The 19,899-nt window shown below is 34.1% G+C and overlaps 1 protein-coding gene across 1 annotated transcript; it reads right to left on the bottom strand.

The window, feature by feature from the left end:
* Window positions 1-666: 666 nt before the first annotated feature.
* LOC117335094 (calcium/calmodulin-dependent protein kinase type IV-like) lies at window positions 667-19,825 on the bottom strand. Its single transcript, XM_033895016.1, has 12 exons — window positions 19,612-19,825; window positions 13,363-13,441; window positions 13,021-13,083; window positions 11,567-11,649; window positions 10,499-10,571; window positions 10,216-10,254; window positions 6,799-6,850; window positions 6,445-6,519; window positions 5,907-5,982; window positions 5,170-5,287; window positions 3,058-3,216; window positions 667-2,785 (listed from the first exon to the last, which is right to left on the bottom strand). The coding sequence occupies exons 1-12, from the start codon at window positions 19,707-19,709 to the stop codon at window positions 2,627-2,629; spliced, it is 1,074 nt and encodes a 357-aa protein (XP_033750907.1). The 5' UTR covers window positions 19,710-19,825; the 3' UTR covers window positions 667-2,626.
* Between the last annotated feature and the right edge of the window lie 74 nt (window positions 19,826-19,899).

The following is a 19,899-nucleotide window of genomic DNA, read 5'->3' as shown; positions in this document are numbered from 1 at the left end:
GCACCCTTCTAATTTGGTTTATACATTCATCAGAGGTCTAGGAGTGATGTTATAGCAAAATCATGCAGAAAAAAATTGTGGTTTATTTTGGCATTTTACCATTTAGTGGACTTCATTTTTTTGTCACGAAAACCCACTTTAAAGATTTTGGGGGTAAGTTTTGGAAAGCTTGTAAGTCCACACCTTATTTGGTTTATACATACATTAGAGGTCTAGGAGTGATATTATGTGACATACAAGTTCAAAATGACATGCTTATACATACATAAAAAATGAATGCATAGTGGGATTGCTGCCACCTGTGAGTGTTCGCAATCATTGATTGCACTTGTATAACAGATAAGGTTCTGTGGTTTGATACTGCAGTATCAATATGGCTGTGGGCATGCTTCAGTACGATTCCATCAACTTGTGTGTTATGATAGCAACTGCTCAGTTTTTACAATATTTGAAAATCACACAGCAATATTCCAGGTCCTTCCAGTTTTATTCAACAGCAATGGTAACGTCCACAAATGTATATGTTCTATGTTATACACTTCAATGTCATGTCCACCGACGACACAAGGCAGCAAGGTTCTAAAATAACGTGGTACATTACGACTATTGAGTGGTATCTCAAACAGTATCCCATGGAGTGGTACATGGACAGACAGAAGACGACAATATTTCTACAATAGACAACTTTATTTGTACAGGTTTTTCCACAGTTAGTTCCACAGCCATTTAAATCAGATAAAAAGTCTTTTACAGATCATAAAAATATAAAGTAACATCATAATAAAAGTTAATCATATTTCATATATATCACCAGAAAATTTCACCAAAGAAACCCTACATCCTATTGAAACAATAGCCTTGGATTCATTATGCAGACATAGAAAATACAGTACAGAAAACAGCAGTATTGTTTTTCAATGAAATAAAAAATACATATAATTTTAATAATTTCAGCAGTTTTGTAATATCACATGGTAAATGTCTTTACCCATTTGAATTGTCAGGCACTGCATTATACTAAGTGAGATTGGGCATACATTGCCTTAAGGACGATACTTATTGCAAATGTCCTTGGGATATTGTAAATAACTTCATTGAAAAACCTGGTACGTTTTCATGAATCTTTTCTAATGCTCTTTTTCTTTTAAACTGTGATGCTTTTCATATTTAAAATATGAAAAATCTATTTTTAGTTAATTATAGATCAAGGACCCGGTAGTGTTTCCTATTTTTGTTAAATACCTAAATTCTAGATTTCAGAAATATTATCAAGCTTTTTATGGGACTGACAAATAAGAATCCATATCATCTCTGAATTACATTTCTGTAGAAAAAACTCATTGTAAACTTTTTCAAGAATAAAATGAAATGTAAGATTTAGTATAATGTACACAAAAACAATGAAACCATTGATTCATAATTCATTGGTTCACATGACATTTTACATATAAAATAAGTTAACAGCATGTCTACACAAACTCAAAAAACATGTTCAAACCTGGTTTTGAAGGATTAAGAATGTTTAATGGTTTATTGTGTTGCTGATGAGAAAAGCAGATGATGTTGTTTTATGAGATATTTACTACTTATTGCTGAAAAATGCAAGAGCCGATACATGTTATTAATCATCTTTCAAATGTATTTTAGAAATTCTTAGTAGCCAGATATTTTCTTCTGCAATTTCAACATCATATTGGTAAGCTAAAAGTTGACTTAAATTAAAGCACATAATTATTAATATACTAATTCATAAATGTCAATGCACTGTTCGGTATTGAATGTCTACGCTGAATTGAAACGCAATTCAGGGATTCTGTTTAGTATATATGTAATAACATGGTACCTACATAGATGAGATTCAAGTAATTACATGTATACTTTCACAGTTGAAATATAAGTAATTACATGACTGTATACTGACAGTATAGTTTCTTTGATAAATATTTGCAAAATAAATGATTGATAGCAAGTTTTAAAAGGAAATAACTTTAAAAATGAAAGTGAATGTTTTTGTTTTACAAATATTAACACAAAGCAACTCTTCATCAGCAAGAAATAATGTTAAAATGATTGCATCATTATATTTTTATAGCAACAAGTCATCAACAAGTTCATGTATCAATGTATCGGACATCGAAATATAAAAAATAATACAACAGGACAAATTAAAGCAGTTACCGGTACACACATTATATATATCACAGAGGTAAGAGGTCAACAATCAAGTCAAAGGTCAATCACCTTGAACAAGTCATTGATTTACCAAACCTGTAAAAAAATTATCATCTTGTTTAACTGTCATTGCCACACTCAGAACATTACTTATTACAAAAATACTGTCGAAGCCTCAAAGAGGACTATTTAACAGTACTGTCTCTGCGTACATCTCTTAAAAGAGCCTGCTGTCGAAATGTATTTGACCAAATTAGACTAAGACAGTTGTTAATATTGTCCAAACCTCTGAGAATGCCATAAGACACTTGTTCCGTTCAGTGTTGGTTGATAATTGCAGTCACTTACAAGACTACAAGACTACACCCAATATTAGAGAATGTTCTACTGCATGGAAAATGAATATGGACGGGATATCAGCAACATAATTTTGTTTCTTGAGTAATACACAGTTTTAAAGGTCCATCAGTTCCTGTCCGGCAGAAGATTGCTGTTGTGCGAACAAGGACTTATTCAGCAGGGTGGTGGCAAGTTGGTTTGGAGCTTGAGATGTTGCTATGTCATTTGGGAGGCGAGTTGCCCTTGCAGTAAGAAGAACTGTTTCTGTCAAGGCCTGGTGCATAGAAAACAATAACGTTATGTAAGTATATGCTGTATGATGTGATAAAGTACAGGGAACCAACTTAGTATGGTACAAGTTCTCATTGCAATTCAGTTTAGTAAACCCTGTTCAAATTTGATCATTTTGAAAACAAAAATACTGAAAGTGTATTAAATTTCTTTCAAAAATAAAAATAGACTGCTGAAAGTGATAAGTGAATTAACAGATAATTATGTAAAGGGCAAAGTTCAGAGGCATTGTCAGATTTGTAACTCTAAACTTACTTTAAGCCTCCTCTTGGCATTGAACTCTTTGATTTTCTTGTGGGTCTCGGCGAGGTGCTCTCCCTTTGCAGCTGTCCCCTCTGTCCAAGGGTGTGTCAAGGCGGCTTCCTCTGTAATCCTTTTTTTAGGGTCTTTCTTAAGCATCTTTCTTATGAAATCCTAGGAAGATAAATATTCATATAGTTATCAATAAAATTACCCTTAATCGTATTTGTTCATTACACTCGCTATCATGGCGGACATTATATATATCTTGCTAAGTATAGCAATGTTATGCAAACCACCTGCATAGCTTGAACTAAGGTCATGGTTTGATTTTTAGGTCACCTGAGACAAAGTCTCAAGTGACCTATTCTAATCCCCTTTTGTCCGTCGTCGTGCGTCGTGCGTCGTCCGTCGTCCGTCGTGCGTCGTCCGTCGTCCGTCGTGCGTCCGTAAACAATTCACATTTTCAACTTCTTCTCCAAAACCCACAAACCAAATTCTATGAAATTTGGCAGACAGCTTCTATGGCTAAAGGTCAACCAAAATTGTAAATTATGTGGTCCCCACCCCCTAGGGGCCTGAGGGGCGGGGCCAAAAAGGGTCAAACTGACTAAAACTTCAAAAATCTTCTTCTCTACTCTCAGATATGCTGGAATCAAACACTCTTCATAGATGGAAGGGTCTTAAGGTGCTTTACCAAAATTGTAAACTTCATGACCCAGGGGTTTCACGTTTGCCCCTGGGGAGGGGCTAAACTTTACTATAGTTTATATAGGGAAATCACATTTTTGAATTTAATTTATTTTATTTCTATTGGAATTCATTCTAATTTTGTAAACATTGTCAGCATGGGATGACAGTTTGATGACATGCACATGTTGGCCCTGACTGACCCCCAGGGGCTGATGGGCGGGGCTAAAAAGGGCCAAATTGACTAAAACTTCAAAAATCTTCTTCTCTACTCTCAGATATGCTGGAATCAAACACTCTTCATAGATGGAAGGGTCTTAAGGTGCTTTACCAAAATTGTAAATTTCATGACCCAGGGGTTTCACGTTTGCCCCTAGGGAGGGGCTAAACTTTACTATAGTTTATATAGGGAAATCACATTTTTGACTTTAATTTATTTTATTTCTATTGGAATTCATTCTAATTTTGTAAACATTGTCAGCATGAGATGACAGTTTGATGGCATGCACATGTTGGCCCTGACTGACCCCCAGGGGCTGATGGGCGGGGCTAAAAAGGGCCAAATTGACTAAAACTTCAAATATCTTCTTTTCTACTCTCAGATATGCTGGAATCAAATACACTTCATAGATGGCTGGGTTTGAAGGTTCTTTACCAAAATTGTGAATTTAGGACCCTGGGGTCTCAAGTTTGCCCCTGGGGTGGGGCTAAACTTTACTATAGTTTATATAGGGAAATCGCATTTTTGACTCTTATTTCTATTGGAATTCATTCTTATTTTGTAAACATTGTCACCATTGTGTTACTATAGTTTATATAGGGAAATCACATTTTTGACTGATTTGTTTTGATTTCTATTGGAATTCAAAAAGGTTCATTAAAATAAACTGAAATATTTCAAATCTCAGGTGACCGTTAAGGCCCATGGGCCTCTTGTTTTTTTAAAAGGAATAATGTCATATATGGTGTCCAAATTATTTATACATTCAATCATTTATCTTTTTAGACATTTCAGATGGCTATAGGTCATGCTAAAATTTGTTCTTTTGTCATTCATTAAATTGTTGATTCAAAATGTGGCTAAACATGCAACTCACAACTGAAAATGGTTAAAACTCAAATCAACTTATAAAAAATTGGATCTATCATAAACTAAGAGAAATCTCAGTAAATTGCTGAAATAACTTGTTCAGAAATTGTAAAATCACAATGACATTCCGCCACAGCTAAATATTATGATCATGAGGAAAACAAAAAAAAGTTTCAAGATTTGTTTAAAATTAAGAGGGGAAAATGTTTCAAGATTTGTTTAAAATTAAGAGGGGAAAATCTCCTAACAAACAAACTCCAGACAATTTTCTCCATTGATGGACAATGCCTGATAACACGCTATCAAATTCAGACAGTGATATTATGTAAAATGCCTGATTTTATCACCTTTGCATTCTCACTAATATCGTCCCACCATGGAGAGTCAAACTGGTACTCAGCTTTGAGGATCTTTCTATAGAAGTCTTTCTGGTTATTGTCGTAGAAGGGTTCATATCCACACAACCTTTCAATCAAAACATCATGTCAAAACATTTTCATCACCAAAACAAAACAAAAATTAAACAGTTAAGATTAAAGTATTGCATGATCATGATTATTGTTGAAAATTATCAAAAAGTACATGCACTAAGTAGAATGTTTCATCAATCAAAATACTTAAATGATATACATGTATAAAATTGGGTAAATATGATAAAGAAATGATTCATTGTTCTTTCAAATGTTAAACCACAAGATCAAAATATTTAATCTTACAGTGGTATTATCATTTTGTTAGTGGTATGCTGTCATCTGATACTTTGGCAGGTGACACCCCGTTCTGCAGTGGTATTTTCAAATTAGCAGAATTCACAAAATGTCAATTGCTTCATATGGATATATTCACTACTTTGCATTTAAGACAAATAAACCATATGGCTTTTATCAAAGATTAGTGTCATTACAATTACTTTAAAGCATTTTCAGTTTTTGCCTATTTTACATTTCATCATCATTTTTATTTTTCAAATAACAAGTATATTTATTTATTTAGGTATTTTATTCAGTTGTCATGGTAACAGGATTCTAGGATTAGCTTGTAAATAATTCCAAATAAATACAAATTGTTCATCAATATAACATACAAAATGTAACAGATCACTCCACAGCTCCACATGTCCACTGACTTGTCGTATGGCTTCCCCATCAACACTTCCGGAGCTGAAGGTATACATATCAGATACAATGGAAAGAAACAAAGAGGCCAAATGGGCTGGCCTGTATCCTTATATACATATACATGACATAGAAATAAATTATTCTCTGCATGCACATGTATCACAACTATGACTTTCAACTAGGTATATATGCACATGTATCACAACTATGACTTTCAACCAGGTAAATAATTGTAATTTGATATTGGTTGAAATATTTGATTTTGTATTTTCAGTAAATTATTGTATTACAAATATAATTTATTCTATGTATTTTTTATTCTTTAATAACTTTTCATTTCTTCATTTTAATATGACTGTTATTATTTTATTTGATGAACAAATTAGATTTCAAATTTCTTCACATGATAAATCAAACCTAATTATAGATATTGACACCCTTAAAATCAAAATGGTTACCGAATGTCAACAAGACAATTACCCTAACAAGTGACTATACACTCACCACAGTACCCAGGAGTTCCACACACAGTAGACATCAACACATCACTGTCGAGCATTTTTGACAACCCAAAGTCAGCTGTTGAAACAAAAATAATTTTGATATATATACCCCACTAGGTAATTGGATTTCTGAAAAAAAGTGAGTGGAGTTCAATTAAAACTGTTTGTTTCGCTTTTCTTCAATCACATTTTATACCAGAATTTAAAATTCAGTATTTATCTTTCTTTTTTTTTCTTTTTTCTTTTTGTACAAGACAGTTGTTTTAGTAAATATGCATTGTTAATATATATAATTTATATGTGTATTCAACTTGTTTGACTGGAAATGGAATGTGATATGATTGATAATACCTACCAATTTTAAGGGGCGAGTCATCTTTGCTGCTCTCATATAACAAATTCTCAGGCTGAAAGGTGAAAAAGCAACAATGTAAAAAGGTATTTTGAATCAGACTTTTTTTTCATTAAAATTATCTATAAAACTGCTGTGTGATTTTCATTTGGTAATATTTTGTATTTGGGAATTAAAAAAAAAGTAACAAAGACATTTTATTTCATTATAACACCAATATCAAACTTCATCAATTCTACAACAATATTCATCATCATAAACAATATACAAGTGTATAGATATTAACAGTAATAGTTCATAATTCAATTTAGTCAGCATTGAAAATTGTTAATGTAACCAAGGTAAATTCTTGATCTCGATTGATTGAGCCGGAGGTCCTGGGTTTCATCCTTAGTGTAGGAATTGAAATAAATCCTAATTGTTTTATCATGGCGTCTGTTTGAATTATAATTGTATTATCATGGTGTCTGTTTGAATCCTAATTTATTATCATGGTGTCTGTTTGAATCCTAATTTATTATCATGGTGTCTGTTTGAATCCTAATTTATTATCATGGTGTCTGTTTGAATCCTAATTTATTATCATGGTGTCTGTTTGAATTATAATTGTTTTATCATGGTGTCTGTTTGAATCCTAATTTATTATCATGGTGTCTGTTTGAATCCTAATTTATTATCATGGTGTCTGTTTGAATCCTAATTTATTATCATGGTGTCTGTTTGAATCCTAATTTATTATCATGGTGTCTGTTTGAATCCTAATTTATTATCATGGTGTCTGTTTGAATTATAATTGTATCATCATGGCGTCTGTTTGAATCCTAATTTATTATCATGGTGTCTGTTTGAATCCTAATTTATTATCATGGTGTCTGTTTGAATCCTAATTTATTATCATGGTGTCTGTTTGAATCCTAATTTATTATCATGGTGTCTGTTTGAATCCTAATTTATTATCATGGTGTCTGTTTGAATTATAATTGTATTATCATGGTGTCTGTTTGAATTATAATTGTATTATCATGGTGTCTGTTTGAATCCTAATTTATTATCATGGTGTCTGTTTGAATCCTAATTTATTATCATGGTGTCTGTTTGAATCCTAATTTATTATCATGGTGTCTGTTTGAATTATAATTGTATTATCATGGTGTCTGTTTGAATTATAATTGTATTATCATGGTGTCTGTTTGAATTATAATTGTATTATCATGGTGTCTGTTTGAATTATAATTGTATTATCATGGCGTCTGTTTGAATCCTAATTTATTATCATGGTGTCTGTTTGAATTATAATTGTATTTTCATGGTGTCTGTTTGAATTATAATTGTATTATCATGGTGTCTGTTTGAATCCTAATTTATTATCATGGCGTCTGTTTGAATTATAATTGTATTATCATGGTGTCTGTTTGAATTATAATTGTATTATCATATAGGTGTCTGTTTGAATTATAATTGTATTATCATGGTGTCTGTTTGAATTATAATTGTATTATCATGGTGTCTGTTTGAATTATAATTGTATTATCATGGTGTCTGTTTGAATTATAATTGTATCATCATGGCGTCTGTTTGAATCCTAATTTATTATCATGGTGTCTGTTTGAATCCTAATTTATTATCATGGCGTCTGTTTGAATCCTAATTGTATTATCATGGTGTCTGTTTGAATCCTAATTTATTATCATGGTGTCTGTTTGAATTATAATTGTATTATCATATAGGTGTCTGTTTGAATTATAATTGTATTATCATGGTGTCTGTTTGAATCCTAATTTATTATCATGGTGTCTGTTTGAATCCTAATTGTATTATCATGGTGTCTGTTTGAATCCTAATTTATTATCATGGTGTCTGTTTGAATTATAATTGTATTATCATGGTGTCTGTTTGAATTATAATTGTATTATCATGGTGTCTATTTGAATTATAATTGTATTATCATGGCGTCTGTTTGAATCCTAATTTATTATCATGGTGTCTGTTTGAATCCTAATTTATTATCATGGTGTCTGTTTGAATCCTAATTTATTATCATGGTGTCTGTTTGAATTATAATTTATTGTCATGGTGTCTGTTTGAATCCTAATTTATTATCATGGTGTCTGTTTGAATTATAATTGTATTATCATGGCGTCTGTTTGAATTATAATTGTATTATCATATAGGTGTCTGTTTGAATTATAATTGTATCATCATGGTGTCTGTTTGAATCCTAATTGTATTATCATGGTGTCTGTTTGAATTATAATTGTATTATCATGGTGTCTGTTTGAATTATAATTGTATTATCATGGCGTCTGTTTGAATCCTAATTTATTATCATGGTGTCTGTTTGGATTATAATTGTATTATCATGGCGTCTGTTTGAATCCTAATTTATTATCATGGTGTCTGTTTGAATCCTAATTTATTATCATGGTGTCTGTTTGAATCCTAATTTATTATCATGGTGTCTGTTTGAATCCTAATTGTATTATCATGGTGTCTGTTTGAATCCTAATTTATTATCATGGTGTCTGTTTGAATCCTAATTTATTATCATGGTGTCTGTTTGAATTATAATTGTATTATCATGGTGTCTGTTTGAATTATAATTGTATTATCATGGCGTCTGTTTGAATCCTAATTTATTATCATGGTGTCTGTTTGAATCCTAATTTATTATCATGGTGTCTGTTTGAATCCTAATTTATTATCATGGTGTCTGTTTGAATCCTAATTTATTATCATGGTGTCTGTTTGAATCCTAATTCATTATCATGGTGTCTGTTTGAATCCTAATTTATTATCATGGTGTCTGTTTGAATTATAATTTATTATCATGGTGTCTGTTTGAATTATAATTGTATTATCATATAGGTGTCTGTTTGAATTATAATTGTATTATCATGGTGTCTGTTTGAATCCTAATTGTATTATCATGGTGTCTGTTTGAATTATAATTTATTATCATGGTGTCTGTTTGAATTATAATTGTATTATCATATAGGTGTCTGTTTGAATTATAATTGTATTATCATGGCGTCTGTTTGAATCCTAATTTATTATCATGGTGTCTGTTTGAATTATAATTGTATTATCATGGTGTCTGTTTGAATTATAATTGTATTATCATGGCGTCTGTTTGAATTATAATTGTATTTTCATGGTGTCTGTTTGAATTATAATTGTATTATCATGGTGTCTGTTTGAATCCTAATTTATTATCATGGTGTCTGTTTGAATCCTAATTTATTATCATGGTGTCTGTTTGAATTATAATTGTATTTTCATGGTGTCTGTTTGAATTATAATTGTATTTTCATGGTGTCTGTTTGAATTATAATTGTATTATCATGGTGTCTGTTTGAATTATAATTGTATTTTCATGGTGTCTGTTTGAATTATAATTGTATTATCATGGTGTCTGCATACCTTCATGTCTCTGTGAACAACTCCATTTCCATGTATGTACTACAAATGAAACAAATCAGTCATTATCAATTAATGTATTTGTTATAAACATTTCCATGACAAATGTTATCTTGCCATTAAATCATTTAAATGTGTAGTTTTATTATGATAAGGAAAATGTTATTAAATATGATAGCATTACAACAACATCTCACAACTTCTCCATGAACATAACAAAATATCAAGTTTTGTTGAATTAAACAGGCACTTTTTAAAATAAGTTATTATACATTATTGTAACTACCTTTAAAGCTTTTAAGATGTCATGCATGGCTTCAGCAGCATCTTTCTCCGAGTATGACCCTCTTGCAACAATTCTGTGAATGGAATTCATAACCATGAGATTTCAGTTATAAGGGACATAGATAAAGTATATACATGTACTGGGATACTGCCAGATAAAATGTTAATATCTGTCAATCATTCACTGGATGCAGTACTAATAAAGTCTGTCTATTCAACTCAACAGAATCAGATCAATTTTTAGGACCTCCTGGACATTGTTTTTGGCTGAAATGGTTTTATAGGGACAGATTTTTTCAGCACTTTCAGCCACAAGAAGTATACCTAGCTGGAAATGATGGATCTACACGCTGAGATAACTAATGGTTGATGGATCTACACGCTGAGATAACTAATGGTTGGTGGATCTACACGCTGAGATAACTAATGGTTGATGGATCTACACGCTGAGATAACTAATGGTTGATGGATCTACACGCTGAGATAACTAATGGTTGAGGTTGATGGATCTACACGCTGAGATAACTAATGGTTGATGGATCTACACGCTGAGATAACTAATGGTTGGTGGATCTTCATGCTGAGATAACTAATGGTTGAGGTTGATGGATCTACACGCTGAGATAACTAATGGTTGGTGGATCTACACGCTGAGATAACTAATGGTTGGTGGATCTACACGCTGAGATAACTAATGGTTGGTGGATCTTCACGCTGAGATAACTAATGGTTGATGGATCTACACGCTGAGATAACTAATGGTTGGTGGATCTACACGCTGAGATAACTAATGGTTGGTGGATCTACACGCTGATATAACTAATGGTTGGTGGATCTTCACGCTGAGATAACTAATGGTTGATGGATCTACACGCTGAGATAACTAATGGTTGGTGGATCTTCACGCTGAGATAACTAATGGTTGGTGGATCTTCACGCTGAGATAACTAATGGTCGGTGGATCTACACGCTGAGATAACTAATGGTTGGTGGATCTTCACGCTGAGATAACTAATGGTTGGTGGATCTACACGCTGATATAACTAATGGTTCCAGTGAATCAGCTTACCTTTCAAATAGTTCTCCTCCTGTCACAAGTTCCAATACCAAGTAAATCTTTTCAGGAATCTCATAGATTTCTTTTAAACCAATCTAAAATAGCAAAGAAGACGTACAGTACAACTGCAAGCATACTGGGTATTGCAAAACAATATACATATGTCTTCTACCTTCCCCTGCTAAAAATAGTAACAGTGATCTTGACCTTGACCCAAAAACCTGAAACTCAAACTTGTCCGAAATATTATGGTCCTTTTATCATCGTTTGAAGTTTGATCAAAATGCCTCAAGGAATGAAGCCACTAGAGAGCTGACAAACTTTATAAGTGGAAACATTGCATGTGTATGATGCTGGAATTCATCAATTGAACCTGCCCCCCCCCCCCCCAATATTATATAACCATGATATAAGCAAGGCTACAACAACTATTATATATATACTTTTAAAATTAGATTGTACAAAAACCTATGTACCTATATACCGGTTTTATTTAGGAATCTAACATGTACATGAGTGACTATACTGTCATATTGAATTTATTAATTGAATACATGTTAAATAAATGGCTTATGCCATGAGCCTAGGTGGGTGGCATATCTAATTATTGAAAGAGTTTAAGAAAATTCATTTGACTTAAAGCCATGATGATAAGATATCACATAACTCATATTTATGAAAATAAGTTACAGGAAATATTTTTTTGAATCTGTATAAGACAGGCAAGTTTTGACTCTGACGTTATGTGATTTTTCTCTACAGAGACGATTGTGCAATGTCATATAGTTATTGCGATTTCAGATTATTTATGACGTTACAATATTGTTAATATTACATGTATCTTGCAACATTTATGACATGGCTGTATATGACACTATAGACATAACCTAAAACATTGTTACTATCAGTGAAACACAATTACATATTAACTACTGTCAACATACTTTTTAAAGTAAACATAGTATTACATATCCATTATACTTGGTAATACATATATAACATATATATATACATAAAAATCAAACTCTGGTATTATCTTCTTGAGATACATATCATTTATATGTGGATTAAAGATATATTTCTACTGACCATCGACACCCTGATTACGTCTGCTTATTGCATATGTATATATTCTCAGGGCTTTTTCTTAATGATTTTGGATGGGGCATTTTTGTCTCATTTTGGGGAGAAAACTTAGGAATTGGGAAGGAAATTTTCAGGAGTAACCTGCAAATTTTGGCAACTGGCTTGATTATCAACTAAATTCGATTGGGAATGAAGCCCATTCTTGTCTGTCCCCAAAAAAGCCCTCATGCTACATTTGATAATCCTAGTGTAGTGTAGCACAATCAAAGAAAAGTAACCAACTATGATTGCTGACTAATTAATGTGTCAGTTTGAAGCTGGACATTTTTTTTTACACTTTTATGACATAAAGATGAGAGATGGGCAGGTTTGATACTTACCACATTATTATGTTGTAGCCGAAACAGAATTCCTACTTCTGTGGTGATCACCTTCCTGTCAATCTTTAAAAGAAGCATTACAATGATACAATGTTACCTTGAATTAAACAGCTTGATATACCGTAGTCTAACATGACACATAGATCTAAGTCTTTTCAAGCATTAGCTCAGTAGAAATGAAAAGTTAATGTATTACACTATTTATCGATTAAGTTTAGATACTTTTAAAATATTTTGTTGTATCAGAATATCAATAATGTCATTGCTATGAACTTCTCACAAAATGGAAGTATTAAGGGTATTATTTGTTGGTGTAAAAATTAAATGAATCGTTGTAATTACCTGTTTTGTGATGATCTTTACAGCCCAGGCCTTGTTGGTCCCATTGTGTTCACATTTATATACCACAGATGTCGCTCCTCTACAGGCAATGATGACAATTCACAAAAAATCAAATTATAATTAAACTTAACAGGAATGCATCATTTAGAACAAGTTCATATATATATGAATGTAACACTTTATCAAGCTGTTAGCTATAGACATCTGTATGAGGTGTTAGCTATAGATTTTGTCTGTATAGAGGTGACAGCTATAGTTGTTGTCTATATGGAGGTGACAGCTATAGATGTTGTCTGTATGGAGGTGTCAGCTATAGATGTTGTTTGTATGGAGGTGTCAGCTATAGATGTTTTCTGTATGGAGGTGTCAGCTATATATGTTGTCTGTATGGAGGTGACAGCTATAGATGTTGTCTGTATGGAGGTGTCAGCTATAGATGTTGTTTGTATGGAGGTGTCACCTATAGATGTTGTTTGTATGGAGGTGTCAGCTATAGATGTTGTTTGTATGGAGGTGTCAGCTATAGATGTTGTTTGTATGGAGGTGTCACCTATAGATGTTGTTTGTATGGAGGTGTCAGCTATAGATGTTGTTTGTATGGAGGTGTCACCTATAGATGTTGTTTGTATGGAGGTGTCACCTATAGATGTTGTTTGTATGGAGGTGTCAGCTATAGATGTTGTTTGTATGGAGGTGACAACTATAGATGTTGTCTGTATGGAGGTGTCAGCTATAGATGTTGTCTGTATGAAGGTGTCACCTATAGATGTTGTCTATATGGAGGTGACAGCTATAGATGTTGTCTGTATGAAGGTGTCACCTATAGATGTTGTCTATATGGAGGTGACAACTATAGATGTTGTCTGTATGGAGGTGACAACTATAGATGTTGTTTGTATGGGTTGTCAGCTATAGATGTTGTTTGTATGGAGGGGATATCTATATATGTTGTCTGTATGGAGGTGACAGCTATAGATATGTCTGTATGGAGGTGTCACCTATAGATGTTGTCTATATGGAGGTGACAGCTATAGATGTTGTCTGTATGAAGGTGTCACCTATAGATGTTGTCTATATGGAGGTGACAACTATAGATGTTGTCTGTATGGAGGTGACAGCTATAGATGTTGTCTGTATGGAGGTGTCACCTATAGATGTTGTCTATATGGAGGTGACAACTATAGATGTTGTCTGTATGGAGGTGACAGCTATAGATGTTGTTTGTATGGGTTGTCAGCTATAGATGTTGTTTGTATGGAGGGGATATCTATAGATGTTGTCTATATGGAGGTGACAGCTATAGATATGTCTGTATGGAGGTGACAGCTATAGATGTTGTCTATATGGAGGTGACAGCTATAGATGTTTTCTGTATGAAGGTGTCAGCTATAGATGTTGTCTGTATGGAGGTGACAGCTATAGATGTTGTCTATATGGAGGTGTCAGCTATAGATATTGTCTGTATAGAGGTGACAGCTATATATGTTGTCTGTATGGAGGTGACAGCTATAGATGTGTCTGTATGGAGGTGACAGCTATATATGTTGTCTGTATGGAGGTGACAGCTATATATGTTGTCTGTATGGAGGTGTCAGCTGTAGATGTTGCCTGTATGGAGGTGACAGCTATAGATGTTGTCTGTATGGAGGTGACAGCTATATATGTTTTCTGTATGGAGGTGACAGCTATAGATGTTTTCTGTATGGAGGGGATATCTATAGATGTTGTCTGTTTGGAGGTGACAGCTATAGATATGTCTGTATGGAGGTGTCAGCTATATATATTGTCTATATGGAGGTGACAGCTACAGATGTTGTCTGTATGGAGGTGACAGCTATAGATGTTGTCTGTATGGAGGTGACAGCTATAGATGTTGTCTGTATGGAGGTGTCAGCTATAGATGTTGTCTGTATGGAGGTGACAGCTATAGATGTTGTCTGTATGGAGGTGTCAGCTATAGATGTTGTCTGTTTGGAGGTGTCAGCTATAGATGTTGTCTGTTTGGAGGTGACAGCTATATATATGTCTGTATGGAGGTGACAGCTATAGATGTGGTCTGTATGGAGGTGACAGCTATAGATGTGTCTATATGGGAGTGTCAGCTATAGATGTTGTCTGTATGGAGGTGTCAGCTATAGATGTTGTCGTATGTAGGGGTCAGCTGTAGGATGGGTGACAGCTATAAGAGTTTGTCTATATGGAGGTGACAGCTATAGATGTTGTCTGTATGGAGGTGACAGCTATATATATTGTTTGTATGGGTTGTCAGCTATAGATGTTGTTTGTATGGAGGGGATATCTAAAAATGTTGTCTGTATGGAGGTGACAGCTATAGATATGTCTGTATGGAGGTGTCAGCTATATATGTTGTTTGAATGGGGGTATTGTCTGTATAGGGGGCAACTATAGATGTTGTCTGTATAAGCGGTGGTGGCCAGCTCACAATGTTATCTGTATGAGATGACAGCTATATAGTATGATGTTTGTCTAGAGGTGTTGTCCTATATAGGTTTCAGCTATTAGATGTTGTCTGTATGGAGGATGACAGCTATAGATGTTGTTTCTGTATAGAGGTTGTCAGCTATAGATTATTGTCTGTTATGGAGGTGACAGCTATAGAATGTTGTCTGTATGGAGGTGACAGCTATATATGTTGTCTGTATGGAGGTGTCAGCTATAGATGTTGTCTGTATGGAGGTGACAGCTATAGTTGTTGTCTGTATGGAGGTGACAGCTATATATATTGTTTGTATGGGTTGTCAGCTATGAGGGGATATCTATAGATGTTGTCTGTATGGAGGTGTCAGCTATATATGTCGTCTGTATGGAGGTGTCAGCTATAGATGTGTCTGTATGGAGGTGACAGCTATAGATATTGTCTGTATGGAGGTGACAGCTATATATGTTGTTTGAATGGGGGTATTGTCTGTATAGGGGGCAACTATAGATGTTGTCTGTATAGAGGTGCCAGCTACAAATGTTATCTGTATGGAGATGACAGCTATATATAGTATGATGTTTGTATAGAGGTGTTGTCTATATAGGTTTCAGTTATAGATGTTGTCTGTATGGAGGTGACAGCTATAGATGTTGTCTGTATAGAGGTGTCAGCTATAGATATTGTCTGTATATGTAAGGTGTCAGCTACAGATGTCTGTATATAGGTGCCAGCTATAGATGTTGTCTGTATATACATATATAAGATCATCTGATGCCAGCTACAAATGTTATCTGTATGGAGATGACAGCTATATATAGTATGATGTTTGTATAGAGGTGTTGTCTAAATAGGTTTCAGCTATAGATATGTCTGTATGGAGGTGTCAGCTATAGATGTTGTCTGTATGGAGGTGACAGCTATAGATGTTGTCTGTATGGAGGTGACAGCTATATATGTTGTCTGTATGGAGGTGACAGCTATAGATGTTGTCTGTATGGAGGTGACAGCTATAGATGTTGTCTGTATGGAGGTGTCAGCTATAGATGTTGTCTGTATGGAGGTGACAGCTATAGATGTTGTCTGTATGGAGGTGTCAGCTATAGATGTTGTCTGTATGGAGGTGTCAGCTATAGATGTTGTCTGTATGGAGGTGACAGCTATAGATGTTGTCTGTATGGAGGTGTCAGCTATAGATGTTGTCTGTATGGAGGTGACAGCTATAGATGTTGTCTGTATGGAGGTGTCAGCTATAGATGTCTATATGGAGGTGACAGCTATAGATGTTGTCTGTATGGAGATGCCAGTTATAGATATTGCCTTTATAGAAAGTGTCATCTCTAGATGTTGTCTGTATGGGGGGAACAAGGGGGATGGGGGGGGGGGGGGGGGGGGGGGGGTTATAAATGCTTTCTGTGTTCATGTGGTGTGGTGGTGGTGATCAGTACATTAAATGTTGACTGCACAGGTACATCAGTTTAGCTATATGTACAAATATACAGTCCCTTTATAAAGGTTTTCAGCTATGATATTGGTGGGGTGCAAATCTTATATGTAAAGTGGTACTCACGGTCAATTTAAACACGAACTATATAACTAATATATCTGGCTAATTATATTTGTATGACATGCAATTGTTGAAAGAATTAAATATTAATTTTGAGTATTGGATTTTGTCAGAGAATGATTCGTGAAGTCACAATTATCATGGCCATTTTTTCTCCAAAAAACCTCACATGGAAACTTTTTTCTCTCATAACTCTCCATGTTGGATAGAGTTTGCCCATGTAAGATAGCTATGTAAGATTAATCTATCTTAAATAGCATTTCACGCGCGCTGAGTAATCTCCGTTCAAGGGGGACAACTCTCACAACGTCGTCTGCTTGTGTTTACATCCGACAGTCCTTATCGTCGGTGTCGGTTTTGAAACGTTGGACTTAACTATAAAAATACATACATTCTTAGATAAATATATATCATATCAGCAGTAAACCAATAGGGCCACACGGTTAAACGATTAGACATTTCATCTGAGCGAACATATAACTCCGTTACTGTAGACTAGGCCTACAGGCCTGTTGTAACAGTTACAGTACAGTAATACAAGCTGGCCTACCAGACAGCTTTGTCATTTGTCATTAAAAAAATGTAAACACACACAATCACCTGGCAATGACAGGAAGTAAAATAAAAGCCATACATAAAAAAATATAAAAAAGAAAATGTCAAACATCACAACCTATGAAATGGTTCCGTTTGCGTCAGCAGGGTGGCCTGGAATTTGTTTACTCGTACTGTACTGTCAGTAACTGCTAGGCCTACTCAGTAACCTGTGTATTTGGAAGTTGGGAATTGGCTCTTAAATGAACGAACATTCGGTAAAATAACACCCCTCGATGTTCATATAAAATATTTATTTTAATTGTAACTCAGAGTCTATATTTGTGTAGAGTAACCATGAAAACTAACTGACATCCTAGCCTTTCAATATGTCAGATCATCGTTATCGACGGACCTACCTTCGTCATTCCATCAAGACAACCGGTTAAACACATATAATCCTATGTCACAGAAAAGATCGAATACTCGTATAGAGTCACTGTTCGCTGGTTCACACACGAAGTTGCCAAAATCACAGTGAATTTAAAATTACCACCCACGAAACATCGCCGCGTCATGGCGATCGAGATCAACATCACTCTCAATATCCTTGAGCTATGAATGGAATTCCAATGACAGTCGTGACGTCATGCAGTGACGTAGTATTTTATAAAAAAAAATTTTGACTTGGCATTTAAAAGTACAGTACTAGTGTATTCTGTGAAATGATAAAATATGTCGAGGTGCAAATCAAATTATATGTAAAGTTGGAAAACTCATTTCAGCGTTGGCTTTCAGTATTGTTGATAGAACTTCTTTTTCTCGGATGTTGACAATTTGATCACGGCCACGTAAAAGTCGGTCAAGTTACGGTAATTTTTATCGGCGAATTGTTCATTCGTTCATCACTTAACCACAAAATGAATGAAATTTGTGTGCAAACTTAGTTTGCCAAAATAAGGTATGATCTTTCAGAATATCACAAGTATTTTTAGTAAAAACGTCAAATAAAGAAATTAAAAAATTGAAGAAAATGGATGGCTGAGGGACACTTTCGCCAGAAATTCGGTAATGATATGAGAGAAAAAGACTCTTTCATTATGTGTGTATGTAGGATAGAGATATTCCACCCTCGGGATCACAAAATGTGGTAAAACCCTCGGCAAGCCTCGGGTTTCACCACATTTTGTGACCCGTCGGGTGGAATATCCCTATCCTACATATACACATATGAAAGAGTCTTATAATCTGTAATCAATATGTACATTTTAATATGCCCTGTCATTTTGTGTCATGATCAATCGGTTGTTTGAACAATATACTCAAATCAAAGTAGAGATATCACAACACTACACAGTTGACAGTTTTCAAAATAATAATAATAATATGGCATACATAAACAACTGTTATCACCATGTTATTTAAATGTACATATATATTTTTACAACTATATACAATTAATAGGCAAAACAGCCAGGGGAGATAACCTATACCAGACACGTCGGTGATACATATCAAATGCATGAATACCAAATCTATCTGCTATTCATTTTGAAAAAAAAATGTATATGAAATAGTTTTAAGGCTTGGAGGCGAAATTATTTCAACGAATCTGTTATATATGCAATGATAATAGACAATCGGAAGTGAAACTAATGTAAATAATCTCGTTACTACGGCAAAAACGGGCACCTGACCACGAGTGAATTACCTGCCAAGTTCCGGTCCGAATGTATAATTGTCCTCAAATTTCTGATCTCGTATGCTTTCCTTTATCCAGTAATCCTGCTGCTGACCTTTACTCGACATGGTTACACAAAATGCGTGTTCGATAATCCACCCGAAGCGAATTCCAGTGTCTATCAATTATGGATTGTTGTTATCACGTGACCTAAAAAAAAAAAAAAGAGCTCCGATAATGCGGGGGACTAATAAATGATGTAAAACGCGTGAAGATGATAACAATAGAAAAATGATACATTTATATAATTATTGGGGT

Source organism: Pecten maximus, chromosome 9 (assembly GCF_902652985.1).
Source record: "Pecten maximus chromosome 9, xPecMax1.1, whole genome shotgun sequence".
Taxonomy (NCBI): Eukaryota; Metazoa; Mollusca; class Bivalvia; order Pectinida; family Pectinidae; genus Pecten; species Pecten maximus.
The sequence above is the reverse complement of the archived record's forward strand: the minus strand, read 5'-3'. Positions and strand labels throughout refer to the sequence as shown.

Excerpts from the sequence above, each read along its gene's own strand:
- LOC117335094 (XM_033895016.1), bottom strand. The coding sequence starts at position 19,709 with ATGTCGAGTAAAGGTCAGCAGCAGGATTACTGGATAAAGGAAAGCATA. Across the intron at positions 13,442-19,611 it reads TTCGGACCGGAACTTGGCAG|AGGAGCGACATCTGTGGTAT; the intron begins GTAATTCACTCG and ends CATTGCCTGTAG. Across the intron at positions 13,084-13,362 it reads TAAAGATCATCACAAAACAG|ATTGACAGGAAGGTGATCAC; the intron begins GTAATTACAACG and ends CTTCTTTTAAAG.